The sequence below is a fragment of the Poromitra crassiceps genome, assembly GCF_964638095.1.
Source record: "Poromitra crassiceps genome assembly, chromosome: 14".
NCBI lineage: Eukaryota > Metazoa > Chordata > Actinopteri > Beryciformes > Melamphaidae > Poromitra > Poromitra crassiceps.
In genome coordinates this window covers 25,667,901-25,692,314 of record NC_139633.1, presented here as the reverse complement: position 1 = coordinate 25,692,314, position 24,414 = coordinate 25,667,901, and the positions used below count along the sequence as shown (strand labels likewise).

The following is a 24,414-nucleotide window of genomic DNA, read 5'->3' as shown; positions in this document are numbered from 1 at the left end:
ACACACTAGTCCACACAGTAGCACTTTGCTCTGGCATCCAAAAAAGATTGATACTTTACTCCATTAGATGTACCTACCAGTTCTGACTCTTTGCCCCTACATTTTCAGGATGTGAAGGCCAAGCGGAGCCCACGCCTCGTGCCCTACAGACTTCTTGATGAGAAGAGTAGGAGGCTGGGGAGGGAGGGTCTCAGAGAGACTGTCTGTATGCTCCTAGCCTATGGCTACAGTCTTGAGCCCCTCAACCAGGAAGCGAGTATGCCTCAAAACCCTTTCACTGCCCTTATCAGCTATACCTTACATTTCATTTCTCTTGTATTTATTGTAACCAGTTTGTGCTAATATGAATGAATGAATCAAGTTACAGCTCTGTTTGTAATGAAATGAACATTAAATGAGGTGTGCATTGGCTGCCGCATTTTTTACACATATGAGGTAGAATGTTTAGACTATTGCAACATTTGTCAACATGCAAATACATACGCATACATACAGTCTATTCATTGGGAATTGAATTGTGCAAATCAGTTATCCATATTTGTATCCCCTTTCTTGGATTCGCAGCCACGCTGCCAGACCCGTGTCGCACCTGTGCTGAGAAGTGGCGAGTGTTCCGGCCAGATAAGTCGTACGCTGTGACCCGGGGGAAGTGGTACTTTGAGTTTGAGGTAGTGACAGTAGGGAACATGAGAGTGGGCTGGGCCCGGCCGGGCTGTACCTCAGACAGAGAGCTCGGCTCAGATGACCAGGCCTATGTCTTTGATGGCTCCAAGGTGAGAAATGTGCAGTGTGCTACGTGCACTTCACTGACAGTGTTACATGATTTCACTTCACTGACAGTGTTACATGATTTCACTTCACTGACAGTGTTACATGATTTCTGGGCCATTTGGAGCCACCAATGTGCAAAGTTGCCTGCTCCAGCTTTAATATTTAACTAAGCACAGTATGACAACCCTTATTATTTTAGAGTGTAGATTAAAAAAATCCCCTTTGGCTCTGTCTCTCTCTCTCTCTCTCTCTCTCTCTCTCTCTCTCTCTCTCTCTCTCTCTCTCTCTCTCTCTCTCTCTCTCTCTCTCTTTCAGGCCCAGTGGTACCATCAGGGAGGCGAGCCCCTGGGACGTCCCTGGCAGAGAGGTGATGTGGTGGGCTGTTTGGCGGACGTGGCTGAACGCACCATGATTGTCACGCTCAACGGAGAAGTGCTGTTTAACCACAGAGGATCAGAGCTGGCTGCCAAGGACTTTGATGTCGGCGACGGTCTGGAACAGTTTAATTTAAAACACTCAAGAGGTCTCCCTCAGAAAAGAGATTTCAATCTCAACTGAGACTTCCTGGTTAAATAAAGGTTAAATACAAAAGTCCCGCAAGATATTGATGTTAATTGTATCCCTGTGACAGTAGGGGCTCTATGGATGATGGATCACATTGTTGGTCGCTCAGTTGGCCGCTCTGTTCATGACTTTTCACGTGGGTGAAAAATCATGAACAGAAAAAAAGTGTACCGCACAGAGGTTGCAGACTTTCAAACCAGAGTTCGATTTTAATTTCAAACTATCCAAGACAAAAAAAAGATTTTTCACCGTATTCTGTAATTCCATTTCTCCCTCCTCATCTCTACCCAGGCCTGCTGCCAGTGGTCAGTGTTGGGGTGAACCAGGTAGGGAGGCTGAACCTCGGCCGCCAGGTGGGCACCCTGCAGTACTTCACTGTGTGTGGCCTTCAGGAGGGCTACGAGCCCTTTGCTGTCAACATGGCCAGAGACCCAGCCCTGTGGATGAGCTGGAGACAGCCTCAGTTCACCTCCATACTGCCTGATCATCACAATTTACTGGTTAGTTGATACAGTTTAATACGGGTTCTTTTGGGCCTAGCGAGGCTTGGTGAATGAGATACGGGCTTCTAGGAGAGGAATAATTCTGAGAGGAATAAAAACACTTGGAGAGCCAGGGTTGCTTAGCCCTGGTTAATCAGTCTTTTATTCTGAAACTGTCATTTAAGGTCAGCAGAGTCAGTGGGTCAGCCGAGGCCTCGTCCAGCCTGAGGGTCTCTCAGCGGGCTTTTGCACACCAGGCTGGAGGCAGTGAGATGGGCTTTTACCGACTCAGCATGCCCGTCCAGTGTGCTGCTACCCTCACCTGCCCTGCAGGGGGTGTGATTACAGCCGCCGCCAGCTCTTTCTCTCCAGGTAAGAATTACGGTACATTGTCACAGTACAACTTATTACCTCACATATCAAATATGTTTACATTGTCACAGTACAACTTATTACCTCACATATCAAATATGTTGACATTGTCACAGTACAACTTATTACCTCACATATCAAATATGTTTACATTGTCACAGTACAACTTATTACCTCACATATCAAATATGTTTACATTGTCACAGTACAACTTATTACCTCACATATCAAATATGTTTGCATTGTCACAGTACAACTTATTACCTCACATATCAAATATGTTTACATTGTCACAGTACAACTTATTACCTCACATATCAAATATGTTTACATTGTCACAGTACAACTTATTACCTCACATATCAAATATGTTGACATTGTCACAGTACAACTTATTACCTCACATATCAAATATGTTTACATTGTCACAGTACAACTTATTACCTCACATATCAAATATGTTTACATTGTCACAGTACAACTTATTACCTCACATATCAAATATGTTGACATTGTCACAGTACAACTTATTACCTCACATATCAAATATGTTTACATTGTCACAGTACAACTTATTACCTCACATATCAAATATATTTACATTGTCACAGTACAACTTATTACCTCACATATCAAATATGTTTACATTGTCACAGTACCACTTGAGAAGACTTTTCAATGGACTATCCACTTTCCTGCCATATGGTATTGTTCGACTTAGCCATAACTAATTTGGAGCTATCATAGCTCAAATAGAAAATCACATTCTCTCCTGCAGGATGTAAAAATCATAGGGCTATTATGGGATGGAAATTGAGCGAAATAATTAATGCGTAAGATTTGTCTAGGGCTTCTTTGCAATTAATCCAGATTACTGATATTTTACAGTTATGACCTTGATGAATTGCTCGACTTGAGCTCCCCAGAGGCCTGATGTAATTAATTGCCAGTGTCCTTTCAGGCAGGAAGGAGATGGAGGAGGTGGACTCTGACTTTGCTGTGCTGATGAAGTCGGCTCACGGCTTTGCTGGCTCCAGAGATGAGCTCAACCACAAAGATCACAGCCAAGACAAGACATCCAGACTCAAACAGCGGTATAGGCTGAAGAGATGCTCATGATGGGGGGGGAATAAATGCAATGAATAGCGTATGCACTTCTTAATAAGCAAGGAGAAACATAAAACACATTAACATTTGCTTTTGTAGTGTTATTTTATTCGGGATAACATGTCCTATTATTACTGTAACAGAAAAAATGTTGCGTTTGGTATTTTTGTCTGTATTTCTATGCCAAGGTGACCAAAATGAGAGAAGTTATAAAACAACACAGGAATGAAGTTTCCACAGCAGAAATGGCAGAAAACAGAACAGATCAATAGAATTAAAAAGATACACAGAGGGAGATATAAAACAGGCTCTAATGTCTCACAATTGCACTCTGTGGTGTGTGTGTGTGAGTGTGTGTGTGTGTGCGCGCGTGCGTGCGTGTGTGTGTGTGCGTGCATGTGTGCGTGTGCGTATTCCTGGTTTGTAAGGTTCATGCTGAAGAAGACCAAACCAGGCCTAGTCCACATGAACTCATCTGCCCGTCTTCTTGAAGATGTCCTTGTTGACAAAGATCATGTGATCCAGAGCGCCACAGTAAGACCTTCATCGTCTCATTGTCTCTTAGCCACAGAACATACAAGAATACAAAGCTTACTAAGGAATTTGTGTATTAGGAAAGAATGAATGTAGTTATATGTATTTGAATGGATCCTTTGGTTATTCTGATGACAGTAAGGGCAAACTATTGGCCCTCATGTGGGGCTTTTCCACGGACACCTTAGTCCACGTCGTGCCATGCCACCGATTTTGGTTTCCATTCCATTTCTTGCTGTGCTGCGTTCGAGATGGACTACCTCCAGAATGGGGCCAAAGCATGTCGGACCCGCCTCCAAGTGAGCTGCCCAACCGCAGCCAACCTGTGACGACCCCCGTTAGCTGTGCTGCGAGCAGAGCGATGTGAAACTCATGTCTCTGCTGAAGAGAGCAGAGAGAAAGACGTTTTTAAAAGCCTCTCTGTGGTTTTAGCTCTCAGTACTTTTGTAGCTTCTAACTGAATCTCTGTGGTTCGAGGTTTAGTTTACCTCCTGTGTTTCGCTTTGCAGGGGATATCTCAGATAGCTATCATAGCTGCTTATTTACATTTCCTCGTCGCTCGGACCCGCTGTGTAAAGTCACTGCCGAGCTGATGTCTCTCCTGCTGCGACTCCTTCGTACTGAAATTCATATTTCCACTGACAAAATAACGGAAGGCATTTATTTTATTTTTTAATTTTATTTTGAAGGACCTACAAGGAAATGCAATGTTTATCCACCGTTTGAGCTGTGACTTTTCTTTTGACACCGTGCTGCTTTGCGACTCGAGACAAACACATCATTAAAGAAGACACATCTTCAGCCCTGTTATAATAGAAACACAAATCCCAGCTGTGCCGGGCGTACGTAGATAGTAATTTCAATGCTTAATTAGTCACAGTGAAAAAGTAAAATGGTGATTTAAGAGTAACACCAAATGGGTCTGTCTCTTTCAGTATTACTACTCGGTGAGGGTGCTTCCAGGCCAGGAACCGTTCAATGTGTGGGTAGGCTGGGTGACCTCGGACTTCCACCAACATGACCTGACCTTTGACCCCGACAAATCCCGCACCGTCACTGTCACCCTGGGAGATGACAGTGGCAAAGTCCAGGAGAGGTCAGTGTGTGCAGCTAGATCATTGGCATGGCAGACCGTGCATTTTAAATGGCTACGACAGACCCAGATGTTTTTGATTTTTGTCATAATTATGCAATAGACTCATACGCAATCATATACTATACTTAATTACAGTCATCCAAGTCTGTTTCATGAGCTTCCATTTGATATTGAGGACCTCAATATTGAATGAGCTCATGTACAAGAGGACGTTCCTTTGCTTAAATTCACTGGTGCTTCAGTTGTTGCTCTGATGACCAACATCTGCTCTAACATCTGCCTGTCCTCTTGCACAGTGTGAAGCGGTGTAACTGCTACATGGTGTGTGCTGGAGAGGCCACAGGCCTGTCTCAGAGCAGGAGAAGCACAGGGCTGGAGATAGGCTGTCTGATTGACACAGCCACTGGCCTTCTCTCCTTCACCTCCAGCGGGGTAGAGATGGCCACCTTTTACCAAGTAGGTCACACAGGAAACTATTTGATGTGTTTTTCCTCTCTATTCATAACAGTATTTCACTATCACTAGGAATAAAATATACAGATATTGAATTATTTTATTTATTCTATTACACTGTGTTGGACATAATATGCATAAATATGATCATATATAGCTAGTTTTAGCGAAGAATGTATCTCCTGTTGCATTGCATTACATAACTGAGGTGTTGCTATTGCACTATAACCAGGTGGAGGCTAGTACAAGGCTGTTCCCTGCGGTTTTTGTCAAGCCCACCACCAGCAACATGTTTCAGTTTGAGCTGGGAAGTGTTAAGGTAATGATATTTTTCATATACTTTGCTTATTCTTTATTTTATGTTTTCACCAATCTGCCCTCATGCCATGGCACGTAGTCCTCTCATTAAGATATCTCAAACAGTTTGGATCTGGATGAAATTTTGTGGACAGATTGCCCTTGACCCACAAATCAGTTTATTAGAGATTGGTGATGATCTGGATCAATGATTTTTGCCATTGGATGATTTTTATTGATCCTTTTGAACCTGCGACCCTCGTGTTGGTAGGCAGGGAATCTACCACTGCACTACCCAGACGCCCCATGATTATTGTTAACCCATTGATACCTGATGCAGCATTTGCGTGTATATCCCTCATTTGTGTGACGCGGTTCGTGGTCTTAAAGGGATATACACACAAATGCTGCATCAGGTATCAATGGATTAATTATGCTGTTTTGATATGCTGGTCAGTGGTCACAAGGCAGAATCTGCTGCTAACAGTATTGCATTCGCATGCTATTTAATTTGAAAATCGCACCCAGAAGCCAAACAAGTTGGAGAATCTTTCAGCATTGGTGGAGGTTTGTGCTCTACTGAGTGTCTTCTCGCTTTTAATGGTGCCTGATTGACTCTTTGATGATCTTCTCCATTCTCGCATTTCGTATCTCCTTCTCTCTCCAGAATGTGATGCCACTGTCAGCGGCTGTGCTCCGCAGCCAGAGGAGGAATGCCACTCCCCAGTGCCCTCCCAGGTTGCAGGTCCAGCAGCTCATCCCGGTCTCGTGGACCCGGGTACCCAGCCATGCATTAAGGGTGTTGGTAGACCGACCAGATGATCACCATGGTTGGAGGGTCCAATGCTCGGAGCACCTGCAGGTCATGATTCTTCACATCCCCGATGAAAACAGGTCAGAGAGCAGAAAGAAAAATACTTTTGGAATTTGACTTACAAATGTAATAACAGATCAATATCTGTGCTGATTTGTCTCTTAGAGGAGCACAGAATGCATGATACATTTTTAGCATCTTCCCGTGTTTTTTGGGGGCTACTAAATTATATGGACGATATAAAAACTCAAGTCAAAAAATGTGAAATCTCATACTTATCAAGGACACAGTGGTAGCCTAATCTCTAGAGAAGTAAGCATGCATAAGGTTGCCATTTTGAATCCCTGGACCAGTTGGGAAAATGTGTTTAAACAAATCTCGCTGGACCCTCCTTCAACATCTACCATCAAGGTGTCCTTGAGCAAAGCACTCAATCCCCAATTGCTTGGTAGCCCACTTTTCAAGACTATGGCTGCAGCTCCCAGGTGTGAACGTGTGCGGGGATGATTTAAACTCCCCTTTCCCTGCATCTAGTCCCCCAGGCTAAAGCCAAAAACATTCTTGTCAACTTGACTCATTGTATGCGGGATAAAACAAAGGCATGAGATCTAATGTATGACTTGATGATATTATGATGATATATGTATGACTTGATGATATTATGCGTAGGTGTGTCGACATCTTGGAGCTGTCAGAACGTCATGACCTCCTGACCTTTCACCGCCACACCCTCCTCCTCTACTGCTCCCTCTGTGCCCTTGGCAACACCAGAGTTTGCCACGCCCTCTGCAGTCACCTCGACCAATCGCAAGTCCTCTATGCCATTCAGAGTCCCCACCTCCCTGGCCCACTCCGCTCAGCATTCTACCAGCTGCTCATTCAGGTACTGGTGCCTTGGAGTCAACGCTTTATTTTGGGGTTTCATTAAAACACAACTGATCAAGGAAACGTTTAGGTTTTAGGAGGACTATAAATGAGTACTTTTATTGTTGTTCTCTAGGTTCACCTTACCGCCCACACCACAGCACGTCTCATGATGAACCAGGAGTACATTGTCCCTATGACAGACCAGACCAGAGCTATCACCCTCTACCCCGGCCCTGCCAACGATGTGATCGGAGGGGGCAGTCGACCTCCACGCGGCATTCCCAGCATCGGCCGCAGCACTTCCCTCAAGCCACGGATGCACTTCTCCACTCCTTGTTTTGTTAGGAGCGATGGGATGCCAGGAGTTAGTTGTGAAAGTGATGGTGGTGGTAGTAGTCCTAGTTTTGAGATAACCTGTACTGGCAGCCCGGAAATCCACCTGGATATACTGAAGAACCTGACTGTGGAGATGCTGACTGCAGCAGTGTGGGCCGTGGGACAGAGTGTGAGGGATCCTGAAGGGGGCAGCATTGAGCTTCTCCTGGCTCCCCTGATTAGACTGTTCTATACGCTACTGGTAATGGGAGTATTTGGGGATGAGGACCTCGGGAAAGTGCTAAGACTGATAGAACCTGGAGTCTTCTCCAGACAAGATGAAACCCATGGGGAGGAAGAGGAGGATAGGGATGATGAATCTGAGCGAGAGTGTGAAGGGGGAAGTGACAAAGAAGATGCCACTCCCAAAATAGGACTTCTTCAGATGAAGCTTCCAGAAGCTGTCAAACTTGAGGTGAACCAGCAGATTTATTTGACATGTCTCTATTTCTATTTTTCCATCGGCTCTAATTATGGAATGTCAAATGCTCTGTGGTCATATTCCTAGACCCAGTTGAAAATGAATCATAAAGAAACCTGATGTAATTGTCTCTCTCCAGCTCTGCCAGCTGCTGTCCTACCTGTGTGACTGCCAGGTGCGCCACAGGGTGGAGGCTCTGGTGGCCTTCTCCGATGCCTTCGTAGGTCAGCTGCAGGAGAACCAGCGCTCTCGCTACGACCAGGTCATGCAGGCACTCAACATGTCCGCTGCCCTCACTGCCCGCAAGACAAAGGAGTTCCGCTCTCCTCCACAGGAGCAGGTGGGATGGAGTGAAGTGGGAGGGTAGCTGAAAGAGCATGATTGTCGCTGTGATTCAGGACCTGTACAGTCTGGGAATGGTGTTGCTTGAACAAATGTGATACATCTGTGTTGTAAAATGCAACCGTTGTATATTCGAGTGGAGCAGAATCATTTTTCAATGTTACAAAATTAGAAAATAGAAAATAAAAATAGAAGTTACAAAATAGTTTGCTAATGTTGCCTCAATAATCAATATCCTTCGAAAAGTCACCAAGCTATATCAAGTCACCTCTGTTGTCTGTCTCCATGGTTCACACTGAAACTGTAGCATACAGTATCTAGTAATATCGTTCCTATGTGTAAAGGTCTGGTTTCTCCTTCAGATGAACATGCTGCTGAGCTTCAGAGAGGATCATGAGCAGGAGAACTGTTCATGTCCAGAGGAGATCAGACCGCTGCTGCTCGACTTCCACCACCTCCTCAACACACACTGTGGTAGGAAAACCGTGTCTTATCTTTGACACATTCATTGATCCGTTGTAAATCGTCACTGAATCGGGGACTATGACCAGGCCCTGAGATCAATGCACTTAACTATGATGTGTGTAGCACATTACATAGCACATAGCTTTTTTTTTGCTCTTGTCGGGTAGGCATTGAATTGGACAGTGACTCAGAGGAAGAGGAGGATGCTGAGATGTGCATGAAAGATCGACTCCTCAGTCTTGTGGCGAGAGTCATCGGACTGAAGAGGACACCCACAGAAGCTGAGGTGGACTATAGAACGCAGAGTCCCAGTAAGTGTGGCTGTATTGCAAACTTTTTTTCCCCACTTTCTTTGTCTCACTTTGTGTATTTTTGCCATAACCACATGCCATCATCATTGCATACCATACTACATACAATACTATGTTTAATTTACCAGCACAAGGGATCTGATATAATTAGCATTTTTGGGTATCTAGGCCCCTATCGTTGCATCGGCGCAGTTTCTAGGCCGAGCGGCAGGCGCAGATCAAAGCAGTGGGCGTGGAAAGGCGCACTTGATATCGTCGTGCTGGCGCTAGATGCAGCCCAAAGCATTACAACCACGCCTTTTAGGCGTAAAATTATGCACCGTCATGCTCATTGGATAAGTGCAATAAACGAATCGCACGCTTGCCTTTTTAGCTCCAATTCCAGTGATCCCGCAAAACCAGACGAAAGCCAAACGCTCTGCCCCCCCCCCCCTCCCTTCATCCAGCCTGTCTGTCTGCATTATAGGCTATTATTCCATATTATTATGCTTCTCAAACCAATCTAACTGCAGTTTCAATACTGCAAGCATGTAAATACGCTACACTATAGCAAGATCAAAGTGAAAATAATGTTCTATGCATCAGCTAGAAAAATATAGCCTATTAGATTGGTGAAAGTTTGTCCAGAAAGATATCATTTTCTCTCGCCTGCTGCAGGAAGGATGATGCACATAAATATACCCTACATTATGTCAAGTCATTGCATAAATGTGTTTTTATTGTAAAACTAAATGTGAAATAGGGCCAAGTTATTGGAGGGACATCACAGTATAGCAGATGCCATTAGAAGCGCGTTCCGCTGTTACTTCTCTAAATCACGTTAACTCGACAAGGGGTATATATAGCCCCAGGAGGACATATATGTTTCACTTAGGGTGGTGTTTTAATTTCGATGATTTATTTGGTCCAATATTGAAATGTTCTACAATTGCAGGCTGTGTTACCATTACACATTATTTTAGATCGACCTTTTATATCTATTTCGCCTCATTTGGTTGCTATTTAGTAGCGAAATTTAGTACCCAATTGCATGCTGGGGCATTCACAGGCAGTCAGAGAGAGACAGTCGTATTGTGCCTGTCAGACTGCCTGCAGCCTCAAAGCGGTACGGACGGAGTTGTTTTACCCAGGCTGGAAGCGTTGTCACACAGGCTTGTGACAGTAACTCAACGCGGAAGGATTTATTTCACAATAAACTGGTAAACGCACACCAATGCCTGCTCCTGTCAGTAGGAGAGAGGGAGAGAGTGACACAGAGAAGGGTGACAGAGGAGAGAGGGGACGGACTGGCCCATTGAATAGGCCTGCTTTTCAAAGGCGCAAGGCGCTAAATTAACGGCAGGTCGGAAGATAAGAGTACGCCGGTATTTAGCGCCGACACGCCCACTTTGGCGCATTCAGGGACTCCGCCACGCCCATTCGGCCTAAAGCGCATTTGGCAGCCTAAAGCCTATTGCTATTTTCCCGAAACAGGCGCTAGGCACGTTTTTTTGCGGTTAAGGCCCGTAATAGCGCCGATGGCCTGTGGGAGAATAGGGCCCCTAGTGTCCTAGTTCCATACCCCTGATCCTTTCTTATCTCACCATGGTTACAGCTGAGCTTGCTGGTGTGAAACAGCCAACTCAGCAGTTCATCGTATAATATATCGATTTCTTGAAGCTGTAAACACTTTTAGAGAAGGGGTAAATTATGTTTACTCACTTTTCCAGCGCCTACTTTTATCACCACTTTTCACCTGCTGGTACTTGTTCAGTGTCCCTCAAACAGCTAATCTCTGAGACGATGGTGCGCTGGGCCCAGGAGACCGTGATGGAGGACGCCGACCTGGTTAGGGCTATGTTCTCACTGCTGCACCGGCAGTATCAGGGCCTGGGGGGCCAGATGGGAGGACCCCTCTGCAGGGCGTATACCATCAGCCAGGCCTCGGTGGAGGACACCATGGCCCTCTTGGCCTCCCTGGGCCAGATCCGCTCCCTGCTCAGTGTCCGGATGGGGAAAGAGGAGGAGAGGCTGATGATCAGGGGACTAGGGTAGGGAGACATTTGCAAATGCGATGGGATTTCTTCCTTTGACACCTTTTGATCAGTGTGAACTTGGTCCCTTGTGCAATTCACTGTATTCATTAATGCATGACACATTCATCCAGAAGAAATGAGGCAGAAATGTGACAATACTTTTACCCACATTTCTGTCTTGTTTCTTCTGGTTTCACTGTCCCATGTACAGAGACATCATGAACAATAAAGGTTTCTACCAGCACCCCAACCTTATGAGAGCATTGGGGATGCATGAGACGGTGATGGAGGTGATGGTCAATGTACTGGGAGGAGGAGAATCTAAGGTGAGATGCATACAACCGTATATTGACAACATGGGGAAAATATGTGTAACCAAGCAAAGTACGGTAGTCAAGTCAAGTCAAGTCAAGTTTATTTGTATAGCACATTTCATACACAGAGGCAATTCAAAGTGCTTCACATAAAATGGTTGACAGGAAAAGAAAAGAAAAGAAAAGAAGAGAGTAAAATGGACATTTAAAAGCATCACAACAAAACTTAAAAAAAAGAGTATAAAAAGTGCATTAAGCAACTTCATTAAGCACAGCTGTTGTTCAGCTGTTGTTCAAGAGAGCAAATCAGTCACTTCAGTCATTTGTGAGTCTAGTGCTGAGTACGAAAAAGATTCTAGCTGATCAGAGCAGGATCTATGAGGCCATCTACACCTGGCGTTAACATGTGTTTTCTGTGATCAGATTGCAATCAGATTGTGTTTTATCACTTGAAAGTACAGGTGTAAACACCCCCAAAACGCATTGAAGAAGGATTGCAAACGGCCAAACCACCTCCGGAGGTGGTCAGGGATGCATTGTGTGTACACATTGAACACAAGTGTAAATGCAATGTGTCCTCTCAATCTGGATACAGCAACTTTATGCGGATTGAGAGGACAACCATTTCTGCAATCTGATTGCAATCAGATTGCAGAAAATGCATGTTAACGCCAGGTGTAAATGGAATCAGGCTGAAGCGATAAAATACAATCTGATTGCAATCGGGTGGCAGAAAACGCATGTTAACGCCAGGTGTAAATGGCCTCTTAGATCAGACCTATGATCAGAGGAATTCTATTAATCTTTGTGCATTGCCTGCTACTATTGATTTTCTATTTTTATCCTTGCGTGTTCTTCTGCTAGGAGATTACTTTCCCCAAGATGGTGGCCCACTGCTGTCGCTTCCTGTGTTATTTTTGCCGCATCAGCCGCCACAATCAGGGAGCCCTGTTCGATCATCTCAGCTACCTGCTGGAGAACAGCAGTGTTGGACTAGGTCAGTCAGTCGCTGCTCTGTGTCTTATACTTGAGTAGGACATGGGTTGTCCAGCATTAGAGTAGGTTGTCTTCTTAGCCTGGATGCTTATTCTTGTTAGTTGTGTAATAACAACCATATGAGGGTATTAAGAAGTTAACTCCCAACAACCTGATATTATAAATGGTTTGTGTTGTGCTGATGGTTGTATGCCTTTCCCTCATAGCGACTCCGTCCATGCGTGGGGCCACCCCTCTGGATGTGGCTGCAGCCTCAGTCATGGATAACAATGAACTGGCTTTAGCACTTAGGGAACCCGACCTAGAGAAGGTGAATCGATTTCATATTCTGCTTCCTCCTCTTTTCTTTTCTCTGTTTATAGTCTCTATTATATTGTGTACATTAATGTACTCATGGATGGCCGTACTGCACTGTAAAGAACATGCTTATGTATTTTTTTGTAATGTCTATGCATCTTTTCAGTCAACTCTGTGATGTATGTGTGTATCTGTCTGAGGAGATGTTTTGCTGTTGTGGTTCTACGTGTGTTGGTGCCCCCTCTCCTTCTGCCTCTCTCCTGCATGCTCTGCTGTACATTCATATACCGCTACTTTACTATTTTTCATTAATATGCTTTACATTTGTATGTTCCATATGTTAATGCCAGATGTGAAATGTTTGAGAAATCCCATTTGGTCTACTCTTATTGATATTCACACAAAAAAAATCTTGGCTGTATCTTGTGATTTTCTAAACTAAACTATAATCCAATCTAATCTCCAGGTGGTCCAGTACCTTGCTGGCTGTGGTCTCCAGAGCTGTCCGATGCTGGTGGCTAAAGGCTATCCTGATATTGGATGGAACCCTGTCGAGGGCGAGCGTTACCTGGACTTCCTACGCTTTGCTGTCTTCTGTAATGGTAACCTGTTAGCAGTGTTGGGAGTAACTAGTTACTAAGTAACTAGTTACTGTAACTTAACTACTTTTTTCAGTAACTACCGGTAGTAATCTAACTAATTACTTTTTCAAATTCAGTAACTCAGTTACAGTTACTAAAATAGTAACTGGGCTAGTTACTAGTTACTTTAGGACATGAAAATAACGGACAACTTCAGAGGATTACCCAGTTTCTGATCCTCAGACCTAGTCCGGGGAGAGAGCTGCAGCCAGAGCCCCAGAGGCTAATGACCTTGATAGGCTATAAGCCTCCCCAATAAGCGAAGGTGCAATGCCACACTGTGGCACAGCAACACTAATGTGTGCATTAATAACAATCGAAGCGGACTTTTAAAAGTAACGCAAAAGTTACTTTCCCTAGTAACTAATTACTTTGAAGTAACTGGTAACTTTAAAGTAATTAAATTACCTTTTGAGATAAGTAACTAGTAACTGTAACTAGGGCTGTCACTTTTTCCCAAAATAAAGTTCGAACAAACTTTAATTGCCCGAAATTCGTTCGAATATATTCGAAGTTTTTTGGTTAATTAAAAACATTTTTTTTTTTTTTTTTTTTCAGTCCAGGCCACCGGGCATCAGCCCGACGTGTTAGCTTGGATGCTCACAGTCACAACACTGCCTCACAAACTTGGCTGCATCCAACTTGGACGCTCACAGTCACAACACTGCCTCACAAACTTGGCTGCATCCAACTCGAGACAACTTTTCAGACCCTGGAGACAATCTTTCTCAGAAGAGACTAACGCGACAAATCTGGAGACTTTTTCTGACATGGGATTAACATTACCAGCAAGCAGCAGTTGGTTAATTTTGGTTCATATAAAAAAAAAAATAATAATAATAAAAAAAAAAAAAAAAAAAAAAAATCGAACAGTCAATTTACATATCGAACACGAACCCCTCCCCCACATTCGAAGTTGCATTCGAATTTCGAATGAAAAGTGACAGCCCTAACTGTAACTAATTACCAATTTTCAGTAACTTTCCCAACACTGCCTGTTAGATCCATAAATATAATGATCAGACTTCAAGTGGTTTTGGTAGTTCAAACAATGAAACAGCAAAACACAACAGCTCAAATCTCAGTTGTTGATGAAAGAAAACTCTCTGCTTAGAATTACTGTAGGCTTGCATGGTAAACTGGTTTAACCAAATCAATTCAATTAACTTCAAATCATGATTGTTCCATACGGGAAGTTTGGTTTGATGAAAGGGTTTGAAATGAAAACACTTCCACAAATCACCATCATGATGGTCATCATCATGAACCATACAGTTGATAAAACCAGAAAGGAAATCAATCTTTTGCTGCAGTGAAAAAATAATAAGTGCAAAATACAAAGTGCTTAAGATGACACAAGAGGTGACATCGTTTCATGTGCAAATTAGCCAATCTAATTGCAGTTGAGATTATTGACTCCCTGGTTCCTCTGCTATTGATTGGACTCACCTGAAGCGGCGTCCGGAGGGCATCGGCTCAAACCCTCCTCGAAGAGGTTGGCAGAGGAGTCAAATGGCATTGACTTTCCTCAACACATGCCTCATGCCAGTGATTTGTCCCTCGAACCTGGCTATTATTTTCACTAAAGCTCCTCAGTCTGTTATAGATTTTATTGATTTGCTGTCATGATATAATTTGTGAAAATTTCCATCATTTAAATTCTGCTCAAAAATTGTGCCCGCTCTCACCTTGTTCCTCTTTCGACACAAAATCCATAATTTCATCCAGAATAGCAGTGATTTGTCTCCTGTGCGTTAACTACAGGTGAGAGCGTCGAGGAGAACGCTTACGTGGTCCTGAGGCTCCTGATTCGTCGGCCCGAGTGCTTTGGGCCCGCCCTGCGAGGTGAGGGCGGGGACGGCCTCCTGGCAGCCATGGAGGAAGCCATTAGGATCTCAGAGGACCTTTCCATGGACGGACCTTCCACCACCTACCAGTCCACCAGGACACTGTCAGTCAGAATGCATTAGATATTGAGAACTGTGTGTTTGTGTGTGTGTGTGTGTGTGTGTGTGTGTGTGTGTGTGTGTGTGTGTGTGTGTGTGTGTGTGTGTGTGTGTGTGTGTGTGTGTGTGTGTGTGTGAGTGTGCGTGCGTGCGTGCGTGTGTGTGTGTGTGTGTGTGTTGTGTGTGTGCAGCGCATGGCGCATCTCACACACACACATGATTTTAATATTCTCAAAGAGCAGAATTTCTGATGATACAAACAGAGAATAGGTTTGATGCTCTACCTTTTCGTTCCTCCTCTCTGACAGCCTCAGACTATTGGTGTCGTATCAATAAACAGATAGTATTGACAAGGATATTTGGTGTATACTGTGTATGTAATATAGGAAATCCACCAATTTATATTTCCGAATTTACTCACCATTTCATGTGCTTTCACATTGTTTCTTTAAAGGCAGGTAGTGAAAACTCACCGTCATTTATAAATTAAGATACCTTTTTGGGTATCAGCCCGTTCAACACTGTATTATTATTACACTGTTTTATTCCCAATGCATTTTTTTAAGGTGCACAAAGCTTTGATGTTGGACATATTAATTTGGCAGCTGGCCCCTGCTGTGTTTGTGCTGTCTCTCCCATCACAATATAGACAGAATTTTAAATGATGGGAAGTTTAGAAAATGTTAATAAAAAACCTTTCCCTGTCAGATGTTTCATCATTCCGATCGAATGTTTGATAAAAGAGACATTTATTTTTGTTGTGTGGGTGGGTGTGTATAGTCTGTTGTTTATCTAAAGCAATACTGTGACGCTGGCAGTCGCCTGCTGTGTATCCCGTCTGGCTAATGAATGGGCTGCGTTATTTAAGGATAAGCACCAACTTGGGTCTATTAAAAATCCATAAACTTTTCATCAGTGTGAGAGGGACAGCTGGGTAAAAAAAAAAAACCCAGACTGAGTTTTTGACAACTTTTTGACTGTTACGATTGTTCCTTGTTGCAGAAATGTCCAGGACGACGACGATGACCTCATCCACATGGGACATGCCATCATGACCTTCTACTCGGCCCTGATCGATCTGCTTGGCCGCTGCGCCCCCGAAATGCACGTGAGTGTGTTTTAGCATTCAGGAACCCTCCCCAGTCAATACTCAGTGAAGTCTTAGGGTTTTTATTTACTGCCATCAGACCAAGAGAGTCTAATGGGGAGAAACAGAAGTGAGGAACTGGAAGGGGATGACAGCTTCTTAAAGAATGAGACAGTTTGCTGCTTTTACTTTTCAACTGAATGGCAGTACGTGCAGAGATGAATAACTAGAATATTTGACGGTGATTGGTTGCATGATAATATAACATTCAATGTGAGAGCAATCAATATCAGCAAAAACAATATTATTAATACTAAAGTGCATACCTCCCTTCTACAAAGTGTCACGGTGTCTTTTTGTGATTGGCTATGCCCATTACCACACCCCCTTTTGGCCAGTGGGCGTGGAAAGCTGATCAGTTCTTCCTTGGCCCCCATCACCTACTTGTTTACAAAGTTTTGTGGTGTTATGTGAATCCGTGTGCAAGTTAAGCACCTTTTTGTGATCGGACACACCCATTGCCACGCCCCCTTTTGGCCAGTTGGTGTATTTTTAAGTTGGTCCATGACCTGGCTACCAATCTACCAAGTTGCGTGGAAATCCGTAGGCCTACATAATTTTTTTAGATATCCTGCAGACAAACAGACAGACAGACAGAGGCGAAAACACAATCTCTAATGACATTCTACAACAATGAGACATCGGCAGTTGTAGCATATATTAATATACACTGAATGTACAAAATATATTAGGGCCATTCACTCTTTTCTGATTTCCTGTATTACATCTATGCCCAATCCCACATGAGGAGATGTGCAGATAGAGAGAAGCAGATGAGACAATTTCTATGAATTACCATAAATTAAAAAATCTCCAATCTTGTCTAGTTGATCCATGCAGGCAAAGGGGAAGCAATCCGCATCCGGGCCATCCTCAGGTCACTCATCCCAATCCAGGACCTCAAGGGGGTCCTCAGCATCCCCTTTCAAATCCCTGCACTGGCTAAAGGTCAGATCAGCCTGTCATCTTCCGATCTCTGCATTCATTTCAGCCTATTTGAAGCAAGTGCAAAGAAACCATTAGTTCTGTACTGGTTGCCCTGCTGTGACTGCCTATTCAATTCCAGATTGATTTTACGATCCTTTTAAATATTGATAATGCATTAAATGGTCTGGCTCCATTGTATATTACCGGTAGTAACTATTGACCGCCCGCAAAGCTGCAAGGTTACTGAGGGCTTCTGGTCAACCTCTGCAGTCTGCATCTCAAAACTAATCTTTTATGTTAGCGTTGTCGCATGGCTAATCTATCTACTCTATCTATCTATATATCTATCTATCTATCTTTCTGTCTATCTATCTATCTATATATCTATCTATCTATCTGTCTGTGTATCGATCGAACGATCTGTCCTTGATGGGTTTTTGTTTGTTTGTTTTTCACAGTAAGAAGCTGTAATCTTTAGCTGTAAATGAGCCATGTGCTGTATTGCATTGCATTTAAGTTGGGATCTCGGAGTCCTTCCAGTTAGAGCTAGAGTTAGAGCACACAAGTTCTGCAATCAAACAACTTTGGATGAGAGAACATTATTTCAAATCCTGCTCTTCTTACATTTGTCCAGATGGTACGGTGGTTGAGCCTGACCCGTCCACTGTGTTCTGCCCGGACCACAAAGCAGCTATGGTCCTGTTCCTGGACCGCGTCTACGGCATTCAGGACCAGAGCTTCCTTCTTCGCCTGCTAGAAGTTGGCTTCCTGCCCGACCTTCAGGCAGCCGCCTCGCTCGACACAGTGAGCAGAGACACTTTCATGTTGTTGCTGCTGGAGATGCAGTAGAGATGCAGTGGAGATGCAGTAGAGATGCAGTGGGACATGACAGGAGTGACTCACTGTGATGTTCACATCGATGCAAAGATCCTCCCCGTGTTCTCCAGCTGTGACTCAGCTTTGATTACCTATTGATTATCACCACTTAGGGAGATCCGCCACGCTGTTTCTTGCTCCCAGGATCCCCACTATCACTGAAGTGATCAACTCTTAACTACTGGGAAAGCCTCTTAAACATGACTCTGATCAACGGGGAAACGTGCACTGACATACATGTAGGGCCTGGTTGGCTGGGTTAGCTCTCATGCTGTGTGGGCATAACAGTTCCCAAAACCAAGTTGGTTCCACATTGTGGAACCTCTGGAATGTGTGGAATGTATCATTCTTCTTTTTCTTCTTTTCTTTGTTTAGTAGGTTCAGCCCTCATCATAGGCCAACATTTTATTCCTACTCAGCATTTGAACCCTTTAAATGCCAGTTTGTTTACATCCTGGCGCTGTTTTTATAGTGTAAAAAACCCAGAGTTAATTCATTTCCGTCCCACAAATGCAAAAAGAAAATATAGGCGCAAGCGGCAATACCAGAGGTTTGAGCCTGATGATCTCACAATGCCTATGACATCAACACTCAATCAACACTGACATCACTCACCGATGGCATCACAATGATGTCACAATGTCTATGATATGTGACCTTATGACCCTGTCTAAGCTGCCTATTCTCCTACTTGCAGGCGGAGCTGGGATCCACGGACATGGCCCTGGCCCTCAACAGATACCTGTGTGCGGCCGTGCTTCCTCTGCTCACCAAGTGTTCCGCTCGGCTGTGTGCTGCAGACGGCCATGCTGTGCTGGTGGATGCTCTCATCCAGGCTGTCTACCGTCTCTCCAGGGCTCTGAGCCTGACCAAGGCCCAGAGAGACTCCATTGAGGACTGCTTGCTGTCTGTCTGCAGGTACATTATTTAGTTTTATGGTGGAGAACCTCCTGGGCGAGGAGCTCAACTCCCAATTAGGGTTGTCAAAAGTATCGATAGTATCGATAAAAATCAATACTGTAACTTTGAAACGGATACAATACTCATTTGCAACAGGTATAGCGATTATCGAGAATTATCAATACAAAAAATTTGAAACGGATACAATACTCATTTGCAACAGCTATGGATACCAGCAGTGCTTTCTCTTAATGAAAAATCAAACATACTACTGATTTCTCCCCCCCTGTCATTGGTGGGTATCTGTTGCTACAACAAGCTCAAAGGGATATTTTCCTGGGTATTGGTATCGAAAGTAGAAATTCTAGTATCGTGACATCCCTACTCCCAATGCAGTTATTCATACAAAAAGAAAAAAAAATGCCGCTGCTGTCTGCAGATAGGGGAGGTTAATTGTTCATTAACTCGCTCTTACAACATGTTATGATATGTTATTTTGGTAGTTGAGGTTTCTGTGAGGTCTGCTCTTTTCATCTCTGAGTTATTATGCCAACGCTAATTCCATTATATTAGCTATCAGATACAGGGTGTTATTGCTTCCATTAGGCCATTTCAAATAAATAAAACACTGTTAGCCTTTAGTAAAAGCCTGTCTTTAGTAAAAGCCTGTCATTGTTGCCTCGCAAACACATGATTGCTTTACAAGAGATAAGAGGAACAACAAGTGAGTGTTGCTAATTGAAGCAGGCATATCAATACATTCTCGTGCCCTCTCATAACATTTTATGAATCACTTTCCACCCCCTGTACAATTTTGCCACATTCAGATACAACTTACCAAAAATTCAATCAAAACGTGTGTGTGTGTGTGTGTGTGTGTGTGTGTGTGTGTGTGTGTGTGTGTGTGTGTGTGTGTGTGTGTGCATGCGTTCATGTGTGTCTATTTCTGCACTTGTCGGTTGTCCTCAGTAAACTCCGACCATCCATGATGCAGCCTCTCCTTCAACGTCTCGTCTCCGATGTTCCCCAGCTCACAAACCATACCAAGATGCCACTCAAGGTGGTCAACCACATTGCAATATACTATGAAGATATCTATGATGTGTGTACACAATATTATACTGATCCTGATTGTACTGATGAATTTCATCACTCCTTCTGCACAACAGCTGTTGACCATTCACTATGAGCAGAGCGGGAAATACTACAGTCTAACTGCGGGACAGGGGGACCAGGGCTCGGCCTCCGAGGAGGAGCTCCACCTCTCTAGAAGGTTGTTCTGGGGGGTGTTCAATGCCTTGGCAAAGAAGGTAAAACAATAATAATATTAGCATATAATGAGTGACCAAAAATGGTCACTCAATAAACTGGCTCCAGAGTGGTGTATTATTAAATAACACCTCATGAGGGTTAATAACACGATCAATCTCAAGGTTGTATTCAAATTATTTAAAATAAGAAGATTTCCCTGGAGCACCAGAAACGTTGCACGAAAATAATGTGTCATATTTTTGACACATTTGATCACAGCCAAATCTTATCATTGATGTATTGCCTCCTTTATTTTTCCATCCTCCTCAAAGCCCATTTCAGTAGCAACAGGAAGATGATGAACATTTGATCTCCTCCTTAAGCGTTCTTTTAGAAGGAACTCTGTTGAAGATGCAACACTGTTGAAACTAAAAGACTGAATGTTTCATATCCCGGTATGAAACCTCCCCACCATTACTTAGAACAGAATTGCTGGAAAGAGGACAGATGTAATCAATATAATGGACTCTTGTCAGAGTTCACTGGAAGCATATCACTGACTGACATCGCACTGATCCAGATCATGAGAACATCAAAGACCTAGGTTCATGAGGCACCACATCAAAGGGCCTCAGAAGTCTAGACCACAGTCAGTACTGTACAGAATTATATGACTTTTGCAGAAAACATGTTATATCAAAATTTAGTACAGCAGTATTTCATTTCTTATGCAATGTACCTTGTCTTTGTTGTTTATTGATTTGCCCAGAGGAAATTTTGTATGGCAAGGATAGCTGGATATGTGCACCAATTCTTGTGGGTAGGGGGAGATATATGATATGTTTTCAGTTTTTTTTGCCCTGTAATTGCAGCACCCTTATTGGGCCTTTGAGTGAATTTTTGAAAATGTATCTTTCAGTGGAAAAAATGGCACCAGCAGTGTTTGAGATAACGCACAACAATACTGATGAGAAAAATAGATGAACAGAGCGTTGTAGCACGCCCCTTGGGCCACTCACTTTGGGAAATCTGGGATTTTGGCCAAAATTGTCATCGGTGTCTTATGTGTGTGATGTAAGGACAGAGGAATGAACAGATTGATGGAGAAGGATTGATAACTAATGAACTAATCTAAATTTGGATCTTTGAAATCCCTAGAATATTTTGCAGACTATATAATAACCAATTCATACTTTGACCATTTCATTGTCTGCCCTCTTCCTCTGACTGTCTTTCCTTATCTCTTTGTGTCTCTTCTTCCACTTTCCTTCTGACTCCCACTCTACAGCCTTATGAGCCAGAGCTATTCAGGCTGTGCCTGCAGTCCCTGTCTGCACTAGCCGGGGCCCTACCTCCTGACCACATGGACCCATGCTGTGTGTCCCGGCTGGAGACAAAAGGCTCCATGGACACAGATGGACACTTTGACCCCCACCCTGTAGATACCTCCAAGTAAGCTGCTGACCACAGAGGTTTAATGATAAATGGACCCCCCAAAAAAGTGTTGAGACAACCTGTTCTGATTTCCAAGATAAGTGGCATAAGATTTATGGTCGAGTATAAGTTTGAATTTGGTAGAGACAATTTGCCACCGGATTAATTACACTTACAGTACTGCTTGCGTTACGTCAAGAAAATGTTGTTTCATACTCGGGGCGTGAATATGAACATTCATTTACATACTGTATCAGTGTTTCCCCTAGAAAAATCTTCAGGCCTGAAGGGATTTCGAAACGTACCCCGACCGCTACGGTCAGGGGTACGTTGCTAACCTGTTCGCATCGATGTTCGCAATGGCATCCCAAGTATCATCATACTGTTGTGGGATGCGATGCGAACAGTTGTATTATGGGATGTGCGTTCCCCAGGCAACGACACACGTTGACACGTTTTGGAACAGCGCTGGCAGGATGCTCCTAAAAGCAAAATGCTTAAATGCTTATTGTTTTGAATGATTTGGCATCTTCTATTACTGTCAACACTGTCAGCACCAGTATTGTTTTATTGTAATAATATGCCATAAAGGTTTATTGAAATTTTGGGGAGAGCAGGGGGGAAACACTGCATATTCTTGATGAATCATGCCCTGATTAGTCAACTATTATTGCCCAAATCTGTTACTGTATGTTAACCGAGCTAAATTATACATTTCATTTCCCTGTACTAGCGTGTCAGTACCAGAGAGACTGGAGTTCGTAGTGAATAAGTATGCGGAGCATACTCATGAGAAGTGGTCACTGGACAAGGTAATATCTTGATAATCATCCATCAGTTCTGAGGGGCCTGTTAGAGTTGACAGGTTGATGTATGATATCCTGGTCAGGGCTGAATGTCTGTTTGCCAGTGTGCAAACATCAGTCTGTATTGTGTGTCGTGGGACTGGGAGCTAACAGAAAGATCAGCCTACTGGCTACATATTTTTCTAATGTATGGTTTTGTGAGTGAATCTGTGTGTTGTCTCTGTCAGTTTGCCAATGGCTGGGTTCACGGAGAGCAGCTTTGTGAAAACACCAAGGTTCACCCTCTCCTCAAGCCATACAGGGCTCTAGCTGAGAAGGTAAAACACAACATGAATCTCTACTGTGTGTACTTCAGTGAAGAAAGCAGTCAATTGGCAAATCCCAGAGACACTTGCATACCAAATTTGGTGTATGAAATGTTTAAAAAATGCCTCTGTTAATAGTCTTGGAATCATTTCCCCATGCATTTGTCTTACAAAACTTGGTGTGGTGGAGTGAGGTGGTTACAGTTTAATTGCTTCTGATTGCATTCTTTGAATAATTCACGCTTTGAATGCAAATTATGGCAAAGCCTGGGAAAAATCCATTCATAATCACTTCAAATGAATGAAAAAGTTGTGATGAGGTGCATCTCATTTGATTTAATTTTCTCTGTGAATAGTTCTTCCACTTTACTGTGTTTAAAGGTCTGTAATGCACTAATTATGCTATGCTATGAATATTCTGATATATTTCCTCTTTGATTATAATAAGCTCAGTTCATTTTTATGGAATGGTTTATACAATCATATGCAAAAGTTTGGGCACCTGGTAAAAGTGCATGGTACAGTGAATTAAGTAAATAGGTGGTGATCCAACCGCTACTTGGTACAAAATTGATCATAACATCTTTGGTTACTTTTTTCCATTTTTCAAAATAATAAAGGAAGATGAACACTGCAATTTGGGTCCCCTGGCCCCAGCTCACAAATGTTTCGTGTAATCAGCTAAAAGTCTTTCTGTTCTTGCATTTGGACTTGCCCCCCCCCCACTCCAATGTAGAACTCTTGTAGCTCAGAAAGTGGCTCCTTGCATGTTTGAGATCTCCCCACAGACTTTCATTCATATTGAAGTCTGGGTACTGAGACAGCCATTCCAAAACCTTTCAGGTTTCTTTTCTGTACGTACGTAACAGTTGGATATTTCAGAACGACAACAAACCCCTCAACATCTAACGGTGTCAGTGTCTTGCCTGAAAGTGGTCCATTAGCTTCTAGGATGTGTTGACACCTAGTTGAATCCATCAACTCCATCCCTTTTCTTCCAGACTTCCCCTTGTCTTCTGCCGTTCCATTTACCTTCGCTTTCTTGACAGTGTTTTTCCGACGGTTGAAATTGCTTGCTGGAAGCGCTGGGAAGATTTTCTTTATTATAGCCCTCTGGTCTATTGTAAAAGTCCATTTTTTTGCCGTTGTCCTCAGACAACAGTGTAGAGGAGCCCTTTGTTGTTGAAACCAGACAGAACACCAATCACAGTCTTGACAGATCAGATGGTGTGTGAAGTTACTTCAGATGAATAGTTCCACTCTGGAATTGTCTTCGCCCAACTAATTG

General features: G+C 43.4%; 1 protein-coding gene across 1 annotated transcript in view; it reads left to right on the top strand.

Annotated features, from left to right (window-relative positions):
• LOC310789095 (ryanodine receptor 2-like) overlaps positions 1 to 24,414 on the top strand; it is a gene marked incomplete at both ends in the record, with an annotated part of 94,003 nt that overhangs the window by 19,712 nt on the left and 49,877 nt on the right. Inside the window, 31 exons of the mRNA XM_083650691.1 lie at positions 109 to 256; positions 565 to 773; positions 1,087 to 1,261; positions 1,627 to 1,835; positions 2,003 to 2,189; positions 3,151 to 3,283; positions 3,725 to 3,830; positions 4,766 to 4,926; positions 5,223 to 5,382; positions 5,612 to 5,698; positions 6,344 to 6,570; positions 7,160 to 7,373; positions 7,491 to 8,147; positions 8,293 to 8,493; positions 8,858 to 8,969; positions 9,128 to 9,271; positions 11,025 to 11,301; positions 11,498 to 11,612; positions 12,465 to 12,597; positions 12,803 to 12,906; positions 13,360 to 13,495; positions 15,299 to 15,485; positions 16,483 to 16,588; positions 17,455 to 17,575; positions 18,189 to 18,358; positions 19,128 to 19,348; positions 20,300 to 20,390; positions 20,500 to 20,640; positions 21,870 to 22,033; positions 22,749 to 22,827; positions 23,049 to 23,138. Of these exons, the coding sequence (XP_083506817.1) occupies positions 109 to 256; positions 565 to 773; positions 1,087 to 1,261; positions 1,627 to 1,835; positions 2,003 to 2,189; positions 3,151 to 3,283; positions 3,725 to 3,830; positions 4,766 to 4,926; positions 5,223 to 5,382; positions 5,612 to 5,698; positions 6,344 to 6,570; positions 7,160 to 7,373; positions 7,491 to 8,147; positions 8,293 to 8,493; positions 8,858 to 8,969; positions 9,128 to 9,271; positions 11,025 to 11,301; positions 11,498 to 11,612; positions 12,465 to 12,597; positions 12,803 to 12,906; positions 13,360 to 13,495; positions 15,299 to 15,485; positions 16,483 to 16,588; positions 17,455 to 17,575; positions 18,189 to 18,358; positions 19,128 to 19,348; positions 20,300 to 20,390; positions 20,500 to 20,640; positions 21,870 to 22,033; positions 22,749 to 22,827; positions 23,049 to 23,138 (5,265 nt within the window). The remainder of the gene's footprint in view (positions 1 to 108; positions 257 to 564; positions 774 to 1,086; positions 1,262 to 1,626; positions 1,836 to 2,002; positions 2,190 to 3,150; positions 3,284 to 3,724; positions 3,831 to 4,765; positions 4,927 to 5,222; positions 5,383 to 5,611; positions 5,699 to 6,343; positions 6,571 to 7,159; positions 7,374 to 7,490; positions 8,148 to 8,292; positions 8,494 to 8,857; positions 8,970 to 9,127; positions 9,272 to 11,024; positions 11,302 to 11,497; positions 11,613 to 12,464; positions 12,598 to 12,802; positions 12,907 to 13,359; positions 13,496 to 15,298; positions 15,486 to 16,482; positions 16,589 to 17,454; positions 17,576 to 18,188; positions 18,359 to 19,127; positions 19,349 to 20,299; positions 20,391 to 20,499; positions 20,641 to 21,869; positions 22,034 to 22,748; positions 22,828 to 23,048; positions 23,139 to 24,414) is intronic.